Consider the following 24275-nt stretch of genomic DNA (forward strand, 5'->3'; position numbering starts at 1 on the left):
GCTTAATTTAGGACTTTGGTAGATAGCAATGGTCTGTTCGTGGTACTATATACCGGTAACTTAACATTTATCCACTCCGCCCGTGTCGAACAGTGGCGTCGCGTGTCGAACACTTAGAATGGCGAAAAGGGCATAAATCGACACCCTGGCTACGTTCTATGGCTTTTAACATCGCATAGTATTATTGATAGCCGTGTTTGTGCTGTGTAACACGAAGTACTTTAAATATAGATAAAACTTGCATACACTGGATGCCTTTGTGCAGATAAGCCACCTTAACCGTTTGTTTGTTTAGCTGCCAAACGAAAGAAAAGATCTGTACACGCCAAGAATCGAGTTCGCAGGTAACATATTGACCTTACACACTTCTTTATGCATATTCATGTGATTTTGTGTTTGCTATTTAGGCATGTACCTAACCTTATTGCAAATACACCTTACAACAGTGTTTCCCAACCGGTGGTACGCGTACCACTATGGTACGCTACGGCATTTTAGGTGGCAAACGAGCACCTTTCCGTAATTTGCAGATGAGTTTCGAATTTAAAAATTCGCAGGGGCGCGGGAGAGCCGATTGCACCCGACCCCTACTATTCAGATTACAACGGAGGCGCGAACGGCGGTTTGGCGGAACCGGGGACGCCTGCTGTTGACTTCCGGGATGTTCTCAACCTTCCCGACAATTTGATTTCAGACATAATTCTGGCGCATTACATTGAAGTTACCGTCTCCATTGAAGGTATTTCGGCCTTCTACTTGTACCTGGGAATCCACCAGAATTCGATTAACGGAACGTGGCCAGTGTTGCTTTTATTGAAACCACCTACGTATTTACCTTTTACAGAGTGAAACTACACATCTGTATTTTAGTAATATATGTTCGTTTGTGCGGAAGTAACGTCTCAGTATGACAATATACGGTTTCTTGATCAAGTTTGTATTGTAATCTGAATATGAATAAATAATTCAAACTCGCCCTGCCAAATTTAACTTGGAATAAGCTTTTTCTTTATGTCCATTTTAGGTAAAATTCAGATTGTGAATGACGACAGCGTAGAGGAAAGCAGGAGACTACACGGTCAGATGAGCGAGTTTTTTGGCCAGATGGACAAATCCGTGACGTTTAGCGAACCAGTGTGAGTGAAACCTTCCGCCAAGACCCGAACGCAGAAACCCTACGAAACATTAATTGACTATTTTGTGTTTAGGGGCCCTATACGCAACATAAACACATCGGAAATTATCAATATCATTTACGTAAATGACACGTACGCACATTCCTCCGACCATGGACTGCAGTGTCCGCTAGGGGCGGTATTGCGCCAGTCGGCAACTTGTGGTGAGTCGGCTTGTGGCTGAGTAAAGAAAGCGCACGGCATTACAAGTGTGGATAGATATTCCTGTTGTGCCCTGAGCAATATATTGAAATTTGATATTTCTGTGTCATGTTGAACTATTTGTGTGGTTTTCGATACAAAACCAAATTGTTGCGAGCTGTCGGGTTAAAATTTTGTTCGTTTAAAGAAGTCAATACGGTTACAAAATTCGTGTTTACATTCATAAACAACAAAGTTTATGAAGTCGCCAACTGTGTTGTTGTCTCATGTTTGCAGTGAACTGTCCGATCGGCGCATTTTACGACGTTTCGACACTCGACTGTTCGAGCTGCCCGAAAGGTTTCTATCAAGACACTGAAGCCCAACTTTCTTGCAAAGCTTGCCCCGTCGACACATCCACGGCAAAAATACACGCTCGATCGTTGGCGGAGTGCAAAGGTATGACCCACAGTCCCTCACTGTGCATATTTGTGTTTTCATCATAAATCGAACGCATTGGAATAAGGTGTTTTCATTGTTTGACATGATAGTGGGTGTAAAGCTAACATTATCCTGGGCAAATGTGAACAAACCTGGCCAAAACTTCTCGTTAATTCTTTTTGTTAGAATCAATTTCTGTTTATTTGTGAAATCGCAGTAAATCTTACATCGGCAATAAATCGACAACACCAACATAAACAATACAGCTTTATTGTGCTTTTGTTGCTTCCTCGCATATTAAAATTTCAAAGGATCTAACCTTCTGTCACAAATCGGTAAAATATAAAATATGCATGTTTGTTACAGTGCAGGCCCTTACAAATATTTCAGTCAGTCATAAGGGGGGTATTATTTACGTTGAAAATCCTAAAACATTGACTTTATTTCTTTGATTCTTATTTTGATGACCAGACCTTTGTACCCCTGGCACATATTCATCAGACGGCCTTGAAACGTGCATTGCATGTGCCAGAAACACCTACAGCGATGAGTTTGGCGCCACCGAGTGTGTGGTTTGTCCGCCGGAGATGGGAACAACTGTGGCCGGAGCTTCGTCATACAAACAATGCGGCTGTGAGTTGTAAACAAAGTTACAGTGGAATCGCAAATTCGTAAATGTAATATCTGTTAAAATTCATTCCGTTCAATTATTGTGAATTATTGTTTTTTCCGTACTGTAATTTTGCTTATAACGCGACATTGCAAACTTCGCAATCATTGTCACTTTTTTGACATATTTCCATTAACCACATGTGTTTTCTGCGAGCAGTCTTGTGTCAAGCGGGCGAAGCTTCGTGGACTGGGATTGGGCCTTGCTTTCCCTGTCCTATAGACACATTCCAACAGACCAGCGGACAAACTTTCTGCCACGAGTGCCCTTCTAACACCACGACCGCTACAAAGGGATCCACAGCCGCAAGCGATTGCATGGGTAAGCAAACTTCATGGTTTCTAGTCAAATCCGGATAAAGTCTCAAAAGTCCGAAAGGTTTTGGGAGCTAATTAATGGCTCTTTGTTAAAGGTTGATCAAAACAATGGTTGCAAATTGTTTGTAATTTTACTGGGCTATTTATTATGAGTCTGGACTGTTGGTCGAATGAATATAAGGCGAGCTCATTATCAGTTAAATCAAACTTTTGTGTCCTCTTTGGATAGCTTGTTGTTTAATGAAACCTGCAGTTTGTAAAAACAGTTACAAAACGTGGTGCTACCAAAAGGAAATGTGGCAGGTAAATGCCGAAAACACTATAAGCAAGAGTGTAAAATTTAAGCATGCAAGTGCGAGAAAATAACAAAACGGTCAAGTTCACATGGTGCCCAAGTCGAACATTTCAATGTCTGTGGACACGTCATCGGTTGACGATTCTGTCATATCGACGCACAAGCGCTTTAAATCTGCGGCGTTAAATGCGAGTCTGCGCACGTCATCGCTGGAGTCGGAGGGATGAATTAGAATGGAAGGCCCGATTCCGACCTGTGAGTTTTTTTCTGATCGCTTTGGGAACACAGGTTGGTACGCACCTTTCCCATTCGCTACACGCGTGCTGTCGAATTCTATTAAAGACACGCTCTCGGTGCCCTGACTGGAAACCGACGGAGGTCTTTCCTGTTTGTTTCTATCCTGATTTTTTGCTAACTTTTGGCGTGTTTCCTCCTTGGCGTCGGATTTGTTTGGAATGATGGTGTCTGTGGATCCGGCCGACGACCTTCTACTCGCTTTGTCGCAGCGCCGGTCACGTTTCACCGAGTTTTCCCACTCGGAGTCGGAAAGTGACAAATCGAGACGCGAAATTCTGTTCATGGGAAAGTGGGTTTCCACATCGTCACTGCGATGCCGATTAACCGAGCGATAAATGTAACCATCTGAACCGAGTGCGTTTGACGCAGAACCCCCCAATCCCACACCACTGGCAAGTGCGTTGTACACCGATGGGTTAAATGCCGGCATTGACCTTCTGTAATCCGCCCTGGAAGGCCCGAGTCTATCAACAGGATGCCGATATCGCACCTCGCTGTAGTCGTAGCGCGCTGGCAAAGCGTTACGATCGCCGCGAAAACTCGAACCGGGACTCGATTCGCGGTTTCTTGGAATACGCGCGCCGAAGTGCATTCCGGCGTTGTGTGCGATTTTCCACTGGATTCGCGTTTAACAACCAGCTGCATCGGAGTTTGCCGCGATTCACCGTGATCGCGCGATGTCTCGATCTCGCGGAGAATGCCAAGCGCTTGACTGACGTCGCGATCGCGTTTGGACCTGCGCGACGAGCGACCGTGTCTGCCAGATGGATTGCGACTGACAGGCGCCGAGACGCTTACTGGGTCTGCCTGCCACCGGTCCACATGGTAGCGGGTGGGCGTAATACTAAAACCTTCTTCTCGAACGCGACGGCGCTCGTCGATTTGCAAAGAACGTCGATGGCTCTTCCGCGGTGAGCTTCTGTGTCGTCGACGTTCACCTGCTCGTACGTCCGTATAACTTGAAGCCCCGGTTACAAACAGCATTGCTTCGTCGTTGTCAAGATCCCTAGCCGCATTGTTCCGCGGCCTCCTAGGTAAGTCTCTATCCCTTTGAATGATATCGTCCCTGTCGTTCCACGATATATCGACTGGATCCCGCGGAGGTACAACTGGGGCTGGGCAGCTGGAACTCAAACGAGATATAAATCGTCCAGGGACAAGGGAACGTTGGCGAGGCGGAACCGATGGCGTTTCTTCCCCGATGCCGAACGAACCCCCGCACGTCCAGCGAATATCCACGCTTCTGTTGGTCATCGTAGATGTCCCGTGACGAATGTATGGCCGACTGCAAGTGGCTGACGTGGCAATGGGCGCCTGGCCAGCGGGTTTTCGTACAGAAGCGGAAAGTTGGTGAATGATCTGATTAAAAATGGTTTGAGTTACTCGACTGAGCTTGGTGGATTTTACTTTTTGGGCTCACCTTATCGATTCACCTGAACAAGGCTGACTTCTCTCTTCGCGATCGGCGCAACATCTACAAAATGTTAATAAACACGTTAGGATTGGTTTGGTAAGGAAAGCTGTGACCACGATGCAGGTTTGATCAAAAGAACTTCAGTGTACACAGTCAGGCCAATGGGAATGTCGTAATAGTAAATCAAGCTCTTTCTGTCCAAAAATTGGTTTCATTCCGAAACGTTGATTTAAAACCAAAATGCCATTTCAAAAACTCTGTTTAAAATTTATTTGCAAATGGAAAATTTAACTTGTCGTTTACCCGCATCCGGATCCACCACTCTTCTGTCGTCTCAACGCCAACCCGCCGCAAATGAATGCAACGCAGACGGCCACAAATATGGCAAGCCCCAGAAGCCACGATATCATCTCGTCCTGTTGCTTCGGGGGATGGAGTGATGCGTCTTCGAACGTATCTGTTGCCAAACAAGCAAAGTTACCGAACCTCGTTTCGCACGATATCTCAAGGTGCGAGGTTGTACGTACCAAGTTGCGAAATATCTGTGCCGTTTTGGTCGCTCCGGCTGCACAACAAGAATTTAAATATAGATTATCTGGGAGTAATTACCTACCCGACGAGATGCTGCGGGCTTCTCGCGTGCAAACGCGCTGTTTGTTCCTTATTCGGTCGCAAGCGTATGTTGATTGCAAATGCAACTACACTTACATAACATCCACTTTTGCCGCATCCGCGGTTGCTGACTCGGTCTCGCTATTGGGCGACGTTTCCACGTGACTTGTGACGTACGATGTCTTGGCTGGGCCTGAGTCAGGAAGTTGAGTAGTGCTCAGGCTCCACAGTGCCGGCGATGACGGTAATTGGGAAGCGGATAAGTCTACCCTTGATGCAGAGGTCGCCGTGAGGTTAGCCGGGAACGGCGAAGTGGTCAAACGTCTTGCAAGGACTATTTCTGTCGTGAAAGCCCCTTTGTCGTCATTCTGAGTTGATAAAAGACCGCATTTTTATGACGCAAACCTTTCTAATGCGGTTTGCAATTACTAAAAGAGGCATGGTGTCAACTTTCGCGTTAAGTTTTGATTTAAGTGTTTTTCGGTTGGAGATCGTTAACGGTTGGATACTTTCCCTCAAAGTCTTAGTTTATTCAGTTTATTTTCAATATTTTTCAAATTGAGGGTTTGATTTATTATGGCCCCGTCCTCGTTAATTTGTGTCCTCTTGAGTCCCCTGAACAATTTGCACCGCGACCCACCAACTTGGGCTTGAGGCTTATTTTCCACTCTTCCCGTTGTCTGTGCTGCAAATCGGGGTAGTGGGAGTAGTTGGTGAAAGGCTCCAAGTCATCCATGTTCAGTTGTTATATGGCACCAACCTAAACCTCTCAGGGAACCAACAACGAATCTGGTCGTGAGGCACTGCGTCGTTGCCATGGTCACGGCGAAGTCGCTCCAGAACCCATTTAAGGTAACAGTCGCATCTGAATGTAATGGATTGTTGTGGTTTGGTTTGGGAACAGCTTGTTTTATGGAATGTAGAAGCGAGCTCCATATTGATTATCGCGCAACAGAATGTTATATCATTTTGATGCTCCGTATGCCGCGGCGTGTAGCTAGTTGGTGTTGTCGACAGCAGAATGTTTAATTGTCCTTGTAATTATTTGCACACTCTGTTTCCCAATACTTATACCATACGCCGTGAATTTTCTAGGTTTAGGTTTTTATCACAAACAATACAAGGGGTTTGGATAAAAACTTCTCATGCAATAAATTCTAACCTCTGTACTTCATTAGTTACTTGCTCTGCAGTGTGGAGCCTGCTTGGGTGCTTCGTAATCACACCGTCGTATAGCGGAATATACATTTCGGCTGACACTTTTAGATCTTATTGTAATAAAACGATTTTCGCAAACCTCCAGCGGTTGTCGGTCAGCGACAGGGAAACAGTTTGGTGAGGGTTGAGAAGCTGCTGTGAGTAAGTCTGGAAAGGTCGTTGCCCGAGAGGTTGACGAATCGGAGTTCCGTGTCCTCCTTGAGCTGTTTCGTTACAAATTTGTGGTGATTGTGGCGAAAGTGGAATGGGCTCATGAACAAAATAAATCAAACCTTGCATTGTAAAACGTGATTAATTCTCGCCCAATCTAAGTGTGACAAATTGTTATGTAACTTTTATTACGTCACAAAAGAGCCTTATCGTATTTGTCCCCATAAACGCTCACCGCATAGACGCGATTAATAATAGCGTCAAAAATTGGTTGACTTCACTGACATAAAGCACCACCCCCAACATCGTTAACAGCGTGCAAATCCTGCTTAAAGCTTCCTGCAGCTGCGTAACACTTTTGTATTCCTCGAATGGATGTAATGAGCATTGCTACGTTTGAAAGGTTCTACTGGTTAATAGTTTTGTCAATTTGTAAATGTAGTTTACAATGGAAATGTTAAGCGGTGTAGTTCGGTAAAGAACATAATCCTTTGTCTTTGATGCGACAGGTTATTTTTTTATTGTTAATCGTCAAATTGGTTTGCTTTTATCTGCAAAAACAATTTTAAAATACAAACACAAGTCACAAAACCGCCATGCTGTTACACTTACTTGTTTGCAAGTCGCGTCGGGTGGCAGAATGCGGTAATCGAGCACGGCGATGTGGTTTCCTTGCAGTTCCAGTCGTCGCAGCTTGCCCAAGCCAATCGTCCTCTCGGAAGTAATTCTCCGGAGCCTGAAAATTGCTCGTAACGTTGCGGATGCGGACTCGGGAAGTGATACAATCGGAAATTGTAGGCCCAGCTTAATCCCTTGCAATATCGGCGAAATCTGATAACCTGACTAGGCAACGCGCCCTGTTGCGAAAGCGGGCCTTCCTTATGAGCTGTGATTGCCAGTCGGGCGGATATCGGCTGTCGATCTGGTTGTATGCGACTGTGACAATCCGTCACAATTGGGCTCCGGTCGGACGTTTCTACTGGTGTTGCATTTATATAGCTTTTGGATATTGGTGGCTTTCCACAGCACGAACTGACTCATAACAGTTTCATAGTGGCCTCAATTTATAATTTTGGGTGCTTTGCTAAACGTGATTGGTGCTCAACAAAAGCCAGATGTTTTTGCATACCTCCTATTGTCAATCAATACGCACTTATTGGTTACTACTTTAGAATCACAAGGTTTGTTTCCACTTTCCAGCACATTCGCAAGATGTCAAACAACACAAAGCAATTTATTCTGCTGCGCACCAACCTGTTATAACTCAGATCCAGATGAGTCAACTTGTTTAAACGGCGAAAAATTCTATTAGGCACATTCCTCAGGTTGTTCGATCTTAACTTGAGGTTGTTGAGGTTTGCAAGCGACGAGAATGTGCCAGAATGCAAGTTGTAAAGTTGGTTGTGGGACAAGTAGAGTTCACTGAGTGATTTCAAACCCTTGAAAGCGTCGGGTTGTATCGCTGGAAAGGAAAGGGCACAGATGAAATACGTTTATTATGTGGCTTTTACGGCAAACTAACGGAAATAACTCTGTCGAGTGGCTTAAAGCGCAAAACAATTTTACTCTGAGAAGTCCGTGATCTTAAATTCTAACATGTCTTAAAATATGACAAATCTAGTATCAAGGAATGATCTGAAAATAATAAGTTATATGTTGGTCCAAACGTTTTTGACTTGTTCCGGAAACAATTGACTCACAGTCACGCTCTGTTTTGTTATAATTCACGCAGCCTGGATCGGCTTACAACGAACAGATGTAACCCTTGGCCATTACGTAACTCACTTGAAATACGGTTTCGCGTTAAATTAAGAAACGTCAGTTGGTTGAGAGATGAAAACACACGGTCGGAAATATTCGTGAGGTTGTTGCCTCCGAGATCGAGATACTGAAGATTGTGTAGGGAACGGAACGTGTTGGGGTGCAGAACACTGATGCTGTTATCGTGGAGATATATCGATCGCATTTGGCTGTTGTTTGCCAGTGCTTTTTTTGGTATCTGGAAACAAGAATCCTGCGGTTTTCAGTCGTCTGACGTATTTTGTTTTCTATGATTTTATTGAGATTAAGGGGTCTTTAAATAAAACTTCTTTTTTCAGGAGTGTTATATCGGGTTTTTAAATATGTCAAATTTACAAAAAAAGGAAGCACAGCACGAGTTACACTGAACCATTACCCAAATTATACATGTTTACTTTTTATATTATTTTTATACAAGACTATGCTGTTTTGTCAAATGTTTATAAGACTGAATTTTTTTAATGGAACTAACGCTTGACCTGCTCTTTCGCACTCTAGGTTTTCAGTAAGCGCGTCAACAAGGTGTTATCCTTTAGTGGAGTCCATTCTAAACCTATGTGAATCTACCATTATGTTTGTAACATTTGCACAGTACTTACCTCCCTTATGGCGTTGTTGCTGGCCAGAAGATGCAAAAATTCAGGCGGGACGTTTACTGGGAACTGAATCAAACCCAAAGACTCGCAGTGTGCCGCATCAAGTGAAGTGTTAGATCCATCTTCACTTCCATGCTTGAAAACTTAATTAGTATCGCCACACAGCGTCTGCCACTTTCATGCTGCAAAAAATCACGTCAACCCTGCTGCTCACAACTTCAGCGTAAGTAATCTGTCATAATCTGAAAGTTTGAGCCAAGAGCAAGCCGCGCTCCAAAGAACCGCCCCGCGCAGTTTTTCTGCTGCCCGCCGTTTCCGCCGAGGAAGCGAAGTCCGAGCCAACGATTGCTTCCGCTTGGAGTCGCCCTTGAGCGCGACTGTGAGAAACAAACAGCGAGTGGCGCTCGTCCAAACCGCGGCAGGCGGCGTAACGTGGGAAAGCCCAGTCCTGCAGCGTTGCATGTCGCCCGCCAGTAATGTTAATAACCGGCACGCAACGAGCAATACAAGAAACGTGATATGGTTTTCTTGTGTTCGAGCTTCTCGTGACGTAATGGCGGAGGGTTGCAACTTCCTCTCCGGCGATGCCAACCGCGATTGTTTGACAAGGAGGCAAAGCCGCCCGATGTTGACATTTGCGCAGTCGGTGTCGCGCGAAGTTCAAGTGGCTGGTTATTAATTGTTTTGGAAACGTTACGAAATGCCGACGCGCAAATATTTCCTAAGGAATGGTGGATAACCTAATTGCGTGATGACCTACAGCCGAAAGCTTGGGCTTTGCTTACGTCTTCGTCCACGTGTCGCTGTGATACACTTTGTCACAAACATTAAAAATCCACAAGATATATTCACACAGTTCGAAAAATATATTAAACTTCTGTTAAATCTTGCAGGTTCCGGCGTAATTTCCGATGACGTCTTGGGCCAGCTCAGATCTCGACCGTTTAGCAGTTGTTTTATGGGTAAGTTTAACCCTATGTATAAAATAAAAACAATAATCCAGAAGTTAACCTTGTGATCATCAGATCCTTGTCAGAACGGAGCTTCTTGTGAGGCAAGTTCAGCTGGTTATATCTGCTTGTGTCTGGCCGGTTTTGACGGTAAGATGATCGTGCGTCGTAACTATAGGTGTATGGCGAACTTTTATGACTGTGCAATATAGGTGTGAATTGTGAGATTAACATCGACGAGTGTTCAAGCGACCCTTGCCAGAATGGTGGAAGTTGTACGGACCTGGTGGACGGCTACAGGTAAGTGAATAATCTTCACATTGCTTCTGAAGTCTGTGTCTGCATGAAAAATAATATCTAAGAACTTGTTATTGGGCGACTATATGGGCGCCTGACTCGACAATGCTAGGTTAATGTCCGTCGACTATATATCTGGCAAAACGCCCTTTTATGGTTTAGTGCAAATTTTCTTGTTTAATTACCTAGTATATTTCATTAAACTAAATAAAATAATTTGATTCCTTATTCAATGAATAATAATAACAATGGGAACATACCATTGTATATAAAACCTTCGCAGTTGCTCGTGTGTAAACGGGTACGAAGGATATAATTGCGAAACTGAAACGAATGAATGTGAATCCGATCCGTGTTTGAACGGAGCCACATGTGTCGATCAACTTGCAAGCTACCGGTGCGATTGTGTGCCCGGTTATACAGGTGACGATAATTTTCTGATACTACCTGGAAATTCGTTGCCATTGATTGTTGCCAATTACTACTGTTTCACAGTTTAAGTGTTTTGAAAGATAGATGCTACAATGTAATTATTATCTTACATTATAAAACCAAACGTATACCGCTGTGTTACAAATGTTTAGTTTTAATGTAATGTTTTTGCAGTGTTGTAACTCTGGCATTTTATTTAATAAAGACATCCATCAAATAGTCATTGATTTCAATTAGATTGCAATTCATACAAATTACAATACATATTTCTGAGAAACGCCAGTACCAAGCAAAGTATTTTTCTCACCAACAAACGTTCCACATTTTGCGTTGCTTGCCAGCTACTGTTAACTTCCCCATATTTATAATCAAGTCTTTTACTTCATCTTATTTTCCTTTCTCAGGCCAGCTTTGTGGAACCGACATCAACGATTGTCTTTCGGATCCATGTGAGAATGGTGGAACTTGCTATGACGGAATCAATTCGTTCAGTTGTAATTGCCCACCCGGTTATAGTGGGACAGTATGTGGGATTGATATCAACGAATGCTCCTCCGATCCTTGCATCAATGGCGGGACCTGTGTTGACGATGTCAATAGTTTTAGGTGGGTGTCAATTTTATCTGGAGCAACAGCTTATATTTCTTTTAGCTTTATTTAACGTAAAAGTTGTTTTACTTTACGGGCATAAGATTATTTTTAAAACAAAATATGTGCAAGTTGTGAAGGTGGTCAAATGAAGAAAAACGCTACAAGTGTGAAACCGTATATGGGATGTTAATCGACGTCACAATGTACCAAAAAAGGATCATATTAAAAATTGGAACACACGTAAAAAAGAAAAAAATAATATAAACGATAATGGTTCTGTCGATGGATAATCGTATCGGGAGTTTTTGTGTTTATATCACTGTTAATGTTTCTTCCACTCTCCAAAGTCACAGACACTGGAGATGCCTCTTTGGGCGAAATATATTTTTTAATATAAAACAGAGATAGAGCTGTCTGTTTGATCGGTATTTTCAACTTTACACAGAAACTCCTTCAAAATAATGTACATGCAAATAAAAAATCTGCGTTAATAAACATAACAAAAAACTACGGCAATAAGTACTGAAACAGCAAAGCTAGATATTTCTGTATGTTGTGCAGATGCGATTGTCCGGTCGGATTCACGGGGGAGTTGTGTCAGGTCAACATCGACGATTGCGCTGGACAAACTTGTAATAATGGCGGCTCCTGCATAGATCTGGTGAACGGCTTTAGATGCTTTTGTGCCCCAACTTTCTCAGGGTCTCATTGCGACGATGGTAAACCTTTTGTTGTTTTATTTGTGTGACGTTTTTTTTATCCGTTACTGGAAATGGTCGAAAGGAATGAACGCGCAATACAGTTTTTATAGCTTCCCTTGGCACGTTACAGATAATGTTAGTTTCGTTGCATTCAATCGAACAAGTTCAGACCTGCAGTTTCCATCAATGACAGTGTAAGTTTGTGTGGTAATTCTGCCGCATCGAATTTATTGAATCACCAACGTTAACCAACACAGAGTCTTTCATTACTATGAGTTATCAATAAAAAGTTGTGTTTGTTCTTCTGGACAGAACTGGCACCGGATTTCGATCTCTCCTTTAACAAACCCAACACCTACCACCACGTGCACTTCAGAGAAGGATTCCGCAATATGACTGAGATCACAGTGGCTTTCTACATGTTTTCAAACAACACTGAGAGTGAGGGGACACCCTTCTCATACGGACTGGGGAAAGGACGACTCGCCGACGCTTTTACACTTACCAACATAAAGGCGTTAACCCTGTGAGTCGGATGGTATCTGCTGTTCCTCCCTTGACACATAATTTGTTGCATAACCAACATATTTTCTGATAAAAGACATTGCTTGTATCGGCATAAATATAACTGAAAATCTTTGGACAAAAGTGGTTGACAAACCACCACTGACGTATAAGATTTGTTTGTTGTTCATACGCAAGCTACAAACAATTGCATCTAATCGTTCTTGTCACAATGAATATTGAGTAGATGCCACAGCAGCAAAATAGGACATGTAGGAAAAAGTTCTTGCCTGACACATGTTGTCATCACCTTTGTTACACGTTTGTCTGTGCACTGAAAATATAATTTAATTTGTGTGCTAACCCGCTTTTCTTCTCAAATATACCTTTATCTCTTTCTTTAATAATCCTCAAATGTTTAGATATGTGAATGGGGAAGCGGTTGTCACTGATGTGGAAGAACTTAACAACGGTCGTTGGTATCACGTGGTAGTGACGTGGAAGAGTGAGGGAGGATTATGGAGCATCTTTATCAACAAGGCGAAGATGGCAAGCGGAAGCGGACTCCAGGCGGGAACTGTTATTCCTGGAGGAGGGATCATGGTGATCGGACAGGAGCAGGATTGTCTGGGAGGATGTTTCTCCTCATCACAGGAGTTTGTCGGTTAGTTTTACAAGTTGCTTGAGATTAGTCGAGTCCAGAGGTCGGCAACCTTCATTGCAAAGATTCGATACAGAATCGTTAGCGCTTATAAACTGGAACAAACCCAGAGCCACGAATTATAGTTATTGGTACGAATTATTTTGCACTGGCATCCTTTCTATGTATTCCCTACGTCTGATAACAATAACAAAACAATATTTCCTATACATTTTACCCAGGATGGATTTCACAGTTCAATGTTTACGACACCGCCATGTCAGACTCTAAAGTGGTCAGCTTCTTCCTCAACTGCATTAACAACAAGGGCAACGTGCGTGCGTGGCCGGACGCATTGGGAGGAATTGTTGGGCAGGTGGAAGTCGAAAGACCTCCAACCTTCTGCCAGCCTTGTCAGTCGATCACTCCAGCCCCCAACATGAATGTCAGGAATATTGTAAGCACAGTGGTTTATAATCAAAAGTGTATTATATTGACATGTCAATAGACCATTGATTAGACTTTAACTGATCCTACAAACGTGCCCGTACAGGAAAGCTACAAGAGCTACATCACGTGCCAAACCGGTTTCAACCTGTTCATGCGGGTTGGAATCGGCAGCAGGCGAATGCGCAGAGGCCTATTCGTTAGATGCGGAAACCTGGGAAAGTGGAGATACAAAGGAATCGATCGCGAAAACCCTTCGAGATTGTTCTTCTGCGTTCGCACAAGCTGTCCACCATACACCGCGGTATGTATTAACCAGGGAGATGAAAAAATTATGGCCAAGTACGTTTGCTTTTTGTAAAATGACGTAGTTTTTTCTGTGAGCAATTTTAATGTTTTATAATTTTAGCTCTCTAACCCATAATGCACCATGTGTATGGTTTGTATTCTGCAGCCACCACGCGGAAGAGTCGATGCCACTGGACGTCTATTCAACGACACAGCGATTTTCTATTGCAACGATGGGTTTAGGTTAAAAGGAGCGAAGGAAATTAAATGCCTTGCAACACAAGTAAAACGTTTTACTTAATTTATAGCTGCTCGATTCGGTTCAGCGAATCTTCTCCCTAACAAACAATGTGAACTGAGAATTATTACAAACATTAATTTTTAAACCTTATCGGTGATGGTGGACAAACTCACAGTGGTGAGGTAACATTCGAATTTCGTTTCCATTACACAAGATCCGATAAAAGTTGCTTTGTTTTTTTCAGCTAACGCCTAAAACATCTTTGTGTATGAAATCCAGTTTATTTTATTCAGCTGAATTTTATAGCACGCTGGTCGTTACCATTCATATTCCTGTCATTGTCAACTGTATTATAGAAATGGTCGGGGACAACACCCGACTGCGTCGACGTTAACGAATGCAACGCCAGCCCTTGCCACGAGATGGCGCTGTGCAGCAACATTATAGGAAGTTTCACCTGTACTTGCAACCGTGGATATACAGGTAGTCTGAGTTAAATCCGTACGTGGATGCAATATTCCGATTTTGAAAATGGTATATTTTCTAAGAGATCTTGACAAATATTTATTTGTTGCCGTTAAAAATGTAATGGTTAAAAAAATGAATGTATTGCAGAATTTCGATAAAAACAATTAACTTCACACTTATCTTAAATTTACACACGTTTTAACGGCCGTAAATCACATAGTGTTACACTCAGTTTTGTATCAGGAAATGGGGTGAACTGCACCAAGATCGATTGCGGCCAACCCGCTGATCTGGCGAACGGTCGTGTGACTGGCGTCATTACACACACCTGTGACGTAGGCCACGAACTTACAGGGCCGGTGGAACGAACTTGCCAACTTAGTGGTAAGTGAGGTCTCTTTTTAATTTACCCCTTTCTATTCCCCCCTAAATTGTTTTGCTTTCGAAAGGGACAAATGTTTTTCAAAGCGTTTGTTACACTGCAGAGTTTCCAACTCGCTGAGTTTGCTTTATGTAAAATGACGTCGTTTTTCGGGTGTTGGTTTCGACGTGAACATAAAAGCGACAACAGTATTTGAAAGCCTTTAATGGTCGGTAATTTTTTTATGTATTCCCGTGATGCAATTTCTGCATTTACTTGTATTGCGCAGCTACCACGGGATAGATTTTGCCATTAGCTTTGTTTATCTGGAATTTATACAATATGAATCGAAAAGTTTCATTGAAGTGATCCGTTAGAAACAAAACGAAACTTCGTTTTGGAGCACTTTGACCGGCAATCGCAGCTTTTGGAAAAATACTTTTCCACAATGGCAAATTCTTTTAGTGGCGCAACGGTCTTATGGTGGAATTTTCAGCAAATGAAAAACACACAATTTTTTTGAAAACACAGGTGATTGGAGTGGGGTCGATCCATCTTGTGACATTGTGCACTGCCCCGATTTACCTGCAGTTCCAAATGCACAAGAAGCCCGAGGCGCCGGAACTTATCTCAGCGAAATATCCTACAAATGTGATCCTGGATACGAAAGAAATGGACCTCCGGTTATCGGTGAGAAAACCCCAAAAACCTTGACGTCTTTATAACTTACGAAAATCTAATTTAAAAATTTCAACTTTACATTTCCTTATTTAAGAAATATGAATTTAAAAATTAGGATTTCGGTAACTTTATTTCAAGTTGCAATTTTTTTAGTTTGCCAAGAGACCAAGCAGTGGTCTGCCTCACCTCCAACCTGCGACAAAGTTCAGTGTCCACCAGCACCTGTGATAGAAAATGCGATTGTCACCCCCACCGATCAACCCCTCTTCTTCCAAGACCTCATTCACGTTGTCTGCGCTGCAGGACACAGGTATTATTGAATGGAAAAATATTAAGTGAATGCCAGCAAAAATAAACAGTTTGGTGAAAACTATTGCACTAAGCCTGGTGAGAACTGTTATTCTTTTTAAAAGTATGCTTGTATATTCGTAACATGCATTTTTGTTCACAAAGAGTTCAATTAGAAAAAAAACAGATGTATACTTGGCACTCAAAAAATTATAAATTTAGCCACGAAGCTTTCCCAACAACAAAGTTTTGGAAAACAAAGTTGTATTTACGTATGCTATCGTGCGTAATACAGTATTGTGTTTTCGCAGCTTAACCGGTGACGACATTCTGCGCTGCGGTGAAAGTGCGACATGGGAAGGCCAACAACCTGTTTGCACTCCTGACTCTTGTCCTTCCCCGCAGATCGTCGCCAACGGCCGAGTCGAAGGTAAAGGACAAAACGATTTAACTTTTCCGCTTCTTGTGAAACAAATCCCTTAGATAAAGGCACTAAAATCTTTTGTCACGTTACTATTCGTTTTCGTACGATGGAATAGCTATAAACTGATGCTGAAACACTAACATCGGCGGTTGCATTTTTTGCCCCACAAACCGCCAACATTTCCAAATGCGAAATCTGCAAACCTATAGGATACAACATGCAGTCGGTGTGTATTAAAATCCTCATCAAGTTACTTCAAATTTTGTAGGTAGTGATTACACTTTCCGGAGCACCGTGGAGTACATTTGTGATACCGGTTACAACCTGAACGGTGTCGCGATATTGGAATGTTTGGTCGGTCCAGCGTGGAGCGAACAACCGCCTACCTGCGACCCTGTACACTAAAAAAAAATGAGCGAAATTTGAGCGAAAAATTCTGCGAGTGAAACAAAAGCTCGTTTGAAATGAGCGAACAACTTCGCTCACTGTTTTGAGTGATTGAATGACTAAATTGCTGCGTTTTCGGCGATAGCTTCACTCATTCGTTTAAGCTATTGAATGATTCACTTTGCACCCAACATGCACATTTAACCACATAACGCATTTTTTCACATCCTGTTTTATTTTTCGTAAATATAAATGAACATACAGTTATTACACATCACATTATAACACTGAAAGAGTGGACTGCACCCTTAGCTTTCATATCAAGGCAATTAACCTAACAAATGTTGTAAAATGTGGTTAGTATTCAACATTAATAAAACAAAATAAGGCTAAAAGTTTTTCAAACGCCAAGAGAATGTCACATCCAACTCCCACTGGTGTATGGTCCATTCATACAGCTCTTTGGACTTGTTCAAAGCATATTTGTCCACGTTGAAGCCTGCCTTTTTCCTCAACCCCATACTTTGGCAGGATTGTTGGACCAACATTCTTAATTCTGTTCGCATGTGGCTTTTACCAATAATACTCTTTCAAGATCTGGTTGAACATAAAAAATGCATAAACAAGACATATACACCAATTCACCTTGATCAACATCAACAAATCCTGGGTATTTGAGCAAAACAGATGATATGAAAGGGTGATCCTGTTAGATATCCATTCTTATGTAATCAAATGTTGCACTTATGGCACGGTACATAAGTGGAATGTTGTCGTCACAATAATGTTCCTGCATGTATGTTAAAATATATATAAGATAAGGAATAAGTTCGGCATTTATAGTACACTTACATAGCCCTTTGCATTCTTGACTTTGCTCATCAAAGCTGTAAAACTTCTTGCCATTGACTTTGCAGGTTCAATTTTAAGTAGTTTGGAAGGATAGCTGCAAACAAAATATTACGGCAAATAATAAATGATGACCATCTTTATTGAACTGATTAATTATAATTTATCAAAACAAAATAACACATTAACTTACTTCTTAATTCCTTCTCCATAGTATCGTCAATTTACTGTTTATCCTTCAAAACGGTAGCAGCTCTTCAATACTAAATCGCAAAATCTCTGCCTTTGACGTTTCAAATGGACTAGCCTGCGCTATCAACAGTCGTCCAACTTAGTGATAATGCTTGGGCCTTCAAAAATCATATCCCGCAGTTTTCGCGCAATAAATATGTGAATGGCGTAATTAAATTTCGATCTCCTCTTTTGCGCCAGCCAATCACGTTGTCGATTGCGAAGCGCACGATTTTAAAAAAGAAACAAAGGTTCTCCTATTTCGATGCGAGAAAAAAGGGTTGAGCGAAAGCTTCGCTTGTCTTGAAGCGACTGGCGGGAATTTCGCTCGCTGCCTCCCGCCGGAGAGAAGAAATGAGCGAAGTTTTTTTAGAGTGATACCATGTGGTAATCCCGCGACCATCACTAACGGTCAAGTATCCGGTGAGTAAAGGAATTTTGAATTGGTACAAATCGATAACCAGAACCTAAATTTCCTGCTTTTAGTTGTTTTAAATATCGTGACAGACATGTGCTTTGTACAAAACCTACTTAGTTTTTTTAAAAAAACTTTTCACAGCGGACAGCACTGTTTTCAACGGAGTTGCTACTTATTCGTGTGATAAAGGCTACGACATGGTTGGAACGGATAACCTTACTTGCCTTGCAAGTGGTACTTGGGGTGACAAGATGACTGGTAAGTAAACTAATTCACGAATAAACTGAAACTACACTGCCATTCGTCCTAACGACAAAACCCAACAAAATGATGGAATATATATTGCTTTAAAACACTATCAACGGATTCACTCACAATTCTTAAAATATAGAGACTGACCCAAACTGTTAAAATATTGACGTGTTTTGCTACAGTCAACAGCTGCAATGACGAAACCTTTAAGGTCGAAACATGTCTGCAGCTCCCGAGATTATTTTGACTTGTTTTATTGATTTAAAACGTTTCGGCAAGAACTTATGGTGTGCAAACACCTACACACAAAGTACATTTCAACGACCCACAGATCCTGCGCGTCGGCGAGAGACATCTTTCGTTTCCTAATGGAATCGCTGTTCATACAACAGCAACAACCACAATTTCATGTGGACAATACTTATTTGCCTTATTACTTCTGTTCAACGTTTAAAGTACTTTTTAGCGTTTTGTGCCGTGTACTGCGTATTTTCTGCCTCTACGAGTGTGTGGTATATGGCGTCAGAACCCACGCGAGCCTTTTCTACGATCTGTAACGTCAGTCAGGACTGCTCTATATAATTCTGGAGCTGAACCAACCACGTCATTTTTAACCGATGAAGTTCTTGCCGAGATGTTCTGAATAAATAAAACATGTGAATATATTGCTTTATTCATGCAATACTTTGATATTGCAGTAGTTGGTAAAAATTGTTTCGAGGTTTTCTCGATTCCTCATACTCTCTGAAGTTTTACGTTCATTGCAGATACAGCAAACTCCCCACCCACCTGCCAACCCGTCCCATGCGGAACTCCGCCCGAGGCAACGCACGGAAATCACCTGTTGTTTGGCGCCGTCGATTTCGTCTTCGGAGCACACGTGAAGTTAGTGGTTCAATAATTTTACAAATGGATTCCAAACTTTAGTCAGCTCGTGGCCCACTTTTACTGGTATGTTTTTGGTGGACTGGGATCACTTTTAGAAATGCGCTAACATTTTTACCCCCATGAGATTAGTTTTTATGTGGACAGTTTGCATCTTTGCACAGATGTGACAATAACGTTACCAAATAGCCACAAAAAGATGCTTTTCCAGAAAATGTAGACTTTTTCAACTGACCCATGGGTATCGTAACATGTTTTGCGGCCACCTAAAAGAGGTCCCCTAACTAGAGCTCGCGTGTGTTGACAACACGATAGCAACACAGTATTCTGTCATATAAAATTACCACGATATTGACACAGCTGCACTTCACCAACGATCATGATACTACGGAAACATAAAATATACATGTCATAATTGTATCCCGAATTCCATTCATCAACTCCCTTAACGAATCAAACTCTTGTTCAGGTATATTTGCCAAGAAGGGTATTTACCTGTTGGGGATTCTGTCTTATCGTGTCAGAGTGATGGGACGTGGAACTCATCGGTGAATCCTTTCCGTTGCGACCCGGTCCCTTGTCCCACACCCGACCCTCTCTTAAACGGAGCGATCTCACGAAAAGAGGTTTGTTTGAATTAAACCATTTTTTGTATACGTCTGATCCAAGTCGATTTGTTGGAAATTTTGCTTGAAATGCTTTAACAACTGAGTCCAGTTTCGTTACGTGGGCGATCTTGACTTTTGCAGAAAATCGTCAACGGTGATTACACATATGGACAGACGATTTACTTCGCCTGTGACGCGGGATTCAACCTTACGGGTGCTCAAGAAAGCATTTGTCAACATACGGGCGAATGGTCGACAGCGCCACCTGTCTGCGAACCTGTACATTGCGGGGAACCACCTTTAGTAGAAAACGCCGCAGCAACGTACGTTTTGAAAATTAACGTTAATGGAACTCGCATATATTGTCATATAATTGAAATGTTTCTTTACATTTAAATTGAACATGTCTGAGTAACATGTTCCTTTCATTATATTAGTATGCTATGTTTTTATGTTAGTATGGTGGACCGTGACGTACTTGTAAATAATTAAAACTGTTAAAATGTCTTGACGAAGCAGATTTCACATCAGTGTTCACCAACCAGCACTCATTTACATTTAATCTTTTGTTTCTACACTTCAAATAAATTTGGTATCGTATGATGTTGTGATTAAGGTTGAACAATGGCCCACATCGACCTGGTCCACATTTCATGAGTGAGGCAACTTACAAGTGCAACAAAGGATACATGCTTACCGCGTCAAGTCCTGGCAGTCGTGTGTGCGGCAGCGACGCCAAGTGGACAGGTAACGAAAATATTTCACGTACAGTTTGATGACGGGAGACTTTTAAATCAAGTTGTCGCTAATGGCATACCAATAGGTTGTAGCACCTGTATACCAGTATCGTTTTATTCAGGCTAATCAGTTCAACCCTACGGTTTGAAATCAATGGCGTCAGGCTGTCACCGTTTGGTCGGGGAAGTATAACTTTATGTCCGCTTGCATCTTTACCAGATTGTATAAAAGCGGTAAAGATATAATATGTTTGGGAACCAGGGTATTTTCTCTTTTATTATGGGTGAACACTTTCTTAACATACACTTTTGCAGGAAATCTTCCCAGCTGTGAGAGAATATCTTGCCATAATCCACCAGGGGTCGCCCACGCCACCCCTTATCCCTTCGACGATTTCAGCGATATGTTTTATGGTGACGTCACTGTGTACGCGTGCGATGCCGGCTTTCAAATTGCTCCTGGAGAGAACGACCAAGTCGAGGTTACTTTAAAAATGGCAACGCGTAAAACTTACATCAGCTTACAGATTAGGAAGTGTAGTTTCCATCGTAGCAGTAGAACGTTTATGTGCATCTAAGCCAGAACGTTTTTAAATACTGAAATAAACAAGCAATAGCGTTGTTCGCCATTTTATGGATCTTTTATTTATTGATAGAAATTGGGTGTTGCTCAAGGTGCAGCTCCAGCAATATAAACAAAATAATACGTCAAGTTTATATCATATTACGTAAAATATCACCGTCTCTGACAAATCATTCACTGCTACTAGTGTCTAGCCACCGGCCGCTTCAGCTCTCCACCGTCTTGCGTGGCGACACCGTGTGGCCAACCGCCACAAGTCGCTTACGCGGAAACGGCCGGATACCATCCCCACGCCAAACACTCATTCGGCAGCGAAATGACGTACAACTGCGAGCCGGACTTCACCCTTAGGGGAACACCCACGATTCACTGCTTGAAAACAGGAGATTGGTCGGGCGCTGCGCCATCTTGTGATCCAGTTTTCTGCACCGTTCCAGGTAATGAAACGAAAAAAGTTTCTGCCTGTCTTAGCTGCTGGCGAAAAATTCATCACATTGTTTAATTTGACGACATTAAAATGTTGTTTAATTTTACGTACAAACTTAAGATACCGGAAATTCTGCATTATAGATTCCATTCCACACGGCTTCACCATGACTGTGAACTCCGATGACGTCAGATACCCAAATGTTTACGACTCCAGTAATTTCTCGCCACGTTCAGCCGCTCTAACTGCATGCGATGATGGCTATCAGGTATCTTGCAGCGAAATCTAACACTTATTTTCTTTGAGAGTATTTGTACGTCAGTGTTCCATGGACGTTTTGTTTTGTTAATGTTGTGTAACTTTGCGTGTCTAGATAATGGAAACGATGGCACCTCTGACTGCTGGAGATGAAATGCCTGAGTTGTCGAATGAAACGGTGCTCCCGAAGTTAAAGCAATGTAAGATGGCTTTTGCAGCTAAATGTCGTCCTTAATGAAAACGCACATTACCTTCCACATCAACACTGAGTCGAGTACAACCAATGTCAAGATTTTATCTCAGATTACGGTTTAAAACATATATCTTTGCAATGTAATTTAGAACCTACTCTGTAATGAAGTAGTCAAAATCACGACTACTGGGACAAGTTTAAAGAAAACAAAACAATTCCAAACTTAAGCCACAAGTTTTCCACAGCCAACCTTTCGCCGAGGCAACAAGAAAAACTTGGCATCGCCCTGGAAGCCATGTTTGCAATGCTTCAAGCCGAGTACGAGTCTTACGATTATGATATTACGCCTCAACCCCAGCTAGCGGCGGCTCTCACTGACGCTACCACTGCTCCCGACATGATGATAAGGAGATGTTCGCCGGTGGGAGCTTGGCTACGAGCAGCACCCGTTTGTCAGCCGATGACTTGCCCACCTCCGCCATTGCCTAATAATGGACATTTAGCAGTGGGTAAGTTGTAGGTTAGCCTCACAGATTTACCTGATAAGTTAAGAGATGGCCACTGTTTCCACCTATAAGGTCTCGTCAGTGCAGCTAGCATAAAATTACAAACTGATATTCGATATTTGATGCAGTTTTACTGCATAAATAATTGTGTGAAGCATTTAATTACATTTTCCAAGAAAATATAATCCGGATGCCAGAACTTAAGCGTGGGCACTGAAGCGAAATATTTTTGCGATTCTTTTTTATTTTGATTCTAGTTTCGATTTGTTCGGAGCTCCCCAGATGAGTTGTGAGAGTAATGGTGGATGGAGTCACCACCCTCCCCTCTGCAGTCCTGTTGTCCGATGAACGACAGATTAGTGAACGGATACATGCAGTATACGACCACCACCTACAAGTCCATCATAACATTTGCGTGCGTATTACACTTCAACACCCATTTTACCACAAACGCGGGAATGCTTCCCGGAACATTTAGGTTGCGTGGAAGGCGGGTTGAAGAGCTTTGACTATTTTAAATAACATCCTTGTTATCCAGCGAGAGGATTATTTTAAATAACCTCCGCGTGGTGGAGCTAGAGGACTATTTTAAATAACCTCCGCGTGGTGGAGCTAAAGGACTATTTTAAATATTCTTCGCGTGGTGGAGCTAGAGGACTATTTCAAATAACCTCCGTGTGGTGGAGCTAGAGGACTATTTTAAATAACCTCCGCGTGGTGGAGCTTTAGGACTATTTTAATAACCTCTGCGTGGTGGAGCTAGAGGACTATTTTAAATAACCTCCGCCTGGTGGAGCTAGAGGACTTCTTTAAATAACGTCCGCGTGGTTGAGCTAGAGGACTTATAACTGGTTTTTGGTGAATTGAATGGTTGACATTTACTGTTCTCCACAGTTGCGAAGTTGGCTACGAACTAAAAGGCGCGACGGAAATAACTTGCCAGGCTGATCGTCGATGGAGTGATTCCGTGCCATGTTGTGACCCCATCCCGTGCGGCCCACCTCCTCCCATCCAGGACGGAAGCGTTGAAGTAACTTCGGAAGTTTACGGCGGCGAAGCGACATACGCGTAAGTCTTGGAAAATCGTCATTTTCCTCTTCGCCGATTAGGTTTTTTGGTTGTGTACATTTTCAGCACGTTGTAATAATGATAGGGGGTTGGTTCTGTGATTGTGAAAAATTTGAAACATTTGCAGATTGAAGATATTCTATCGTAACGTCCGCATGCAAACATAGAGTTCTTAATAAAAACGGTTGCGGTATAAACAATGGGATGCTTATAATTTACGTCCATCCATGCTGGTTTAACTGCTTGTGTTCTCGCACATTTTCACGTGAATTTGTGTCATTAAAAATCCCTTACAAATTAATGGCGATAATAGTTGCTGATAATACTTGCGGCAATAGCAGCGCCTGTAGCTATACGCAATGTAAATCCAGACAAAAACGCATTAAGGCCTAAAGACTACAAGCTAATTGACTCCTAACGTTGACAGATGCGAC

General features: G+C 42.4%; 2 protein-coding genes across 3 annotated transcripts; both read right to left on the reverse strand.

The window, feature by feature from the left end:
• Positions 1-4555: 4555 nt before the first annotated feature.
• LOC145895959 (uncharacterized) lies at positions 4556-6145 on the reverse strand. Its single transcript, XM_082984730.1, has 6 exons — positions 6003-6145; positions 5459-5730; positions 5278-5315; positions 5054-5207; positions 4757-4810; positions 4556-4695 (listed from the first exon to the last, which is right to left on the reverse strand). Exons 1-6 carry the CDS (start codon positions 6096-6098, stop codon positions 4587-4589), a joined length of 723 nt encoding a protein of 240 aa, XP_082840856.1. The 5' UTR covers positions 6099-6145; the 3' UTR covers positions 4556-4586.
• On the reverse strand, positions 6092-9356 carry LOC145895969 (uncharacterized). 2 transcript variants are annotated; one of them, XM_082984737.1, is made up of 6 exons: positions 9130-9356; positions 8516-8729; positions 7985-8192; positions 7343-7466; positions 6660-6783; positions 6092-6227 (listed from the first exon to the last, which is right to left on the reverse strand). In XM_082984737.1, the coding sequence occupies exons 2-5, from the start codon at positions 8694-8696 to the stop codon at positions 6676-6678; spliced, it is 621 nt and encodes a 206-aa protein (XP_082840863.1). In that variant the 5' UTR covers positions 8697-8729; positions 9130-9356; the 3' UTR covers positions 6092-6227; positions 6660-6675. The 2 variants fall into 2 exon arrangements, with proteins under 2 accessions (XP_082840863.1, XP_082840869.1); XM_082984743.1 differs by lacking the exons at positions 6092-6227; positions 7985-8192 and having other exon boundaries at positions 6537-6783.
• Positions 9357-24275: the final 14919 nt, after the last annotated feature.

Source organism: Ascidia mentula, chromosome 1 (genome assembly GCF_947561715.1).
Source record: "Ascidia mentula chromosome 1, kaAscMent1.1, whole genome shotgun sequence".
Lineage (NCBI taxonomy): Eukaryota > Metazoa > Chordata > Ascidiacea > Phlebobranchia > Ascidiidae > Ascidia > Ascidia mentula.

Bases quoted from the DNA above. Each gene is read 5' to 3' on its own strand.
- LOC145895959 (XM_082984730.1), bottom strand. From the start codon at position 6,098: ATGGATGACTTGGAGCCTTTCACCAACTACTCCCACTACCCCGATTTG. The intron at 5,731-6,002 runs GTGGGTCGCGGT...TTATCAACTCAG, and splicing joins TAAGCCTCAAGCCCAAGTTG to AATGACGACAAAGGGGCTTT. The intron at 5,208-5,277 runs GTACGTACAACC...GTTTGGCAACAG, and splicing joins CACAGATATTTCGCAACTTG to ATACGTTCGAAGACGCATCA.
- LOC145895969 (XM_082984737.1), bottom strand. From the start codon at position 8,696: ATGCGATCGATATATCTCCACGATAACAGCATCAGTGTTCTGCACCCC. The intron at 8,193-8,515 runs GTGAGTTACGTA...TTTCCTTTCCAG, and splicing joins AACGCGAAACCGTATTTCAA to CGATACAACCCGACGCTTTC. The intron at 7,467-7,984 runs GTTGGTGCGCAG...AGCAATTTTCAG, and splicing joins CTGGATCTGAGTTATAACAG to GCTCCGGAGAATTACTTCCG.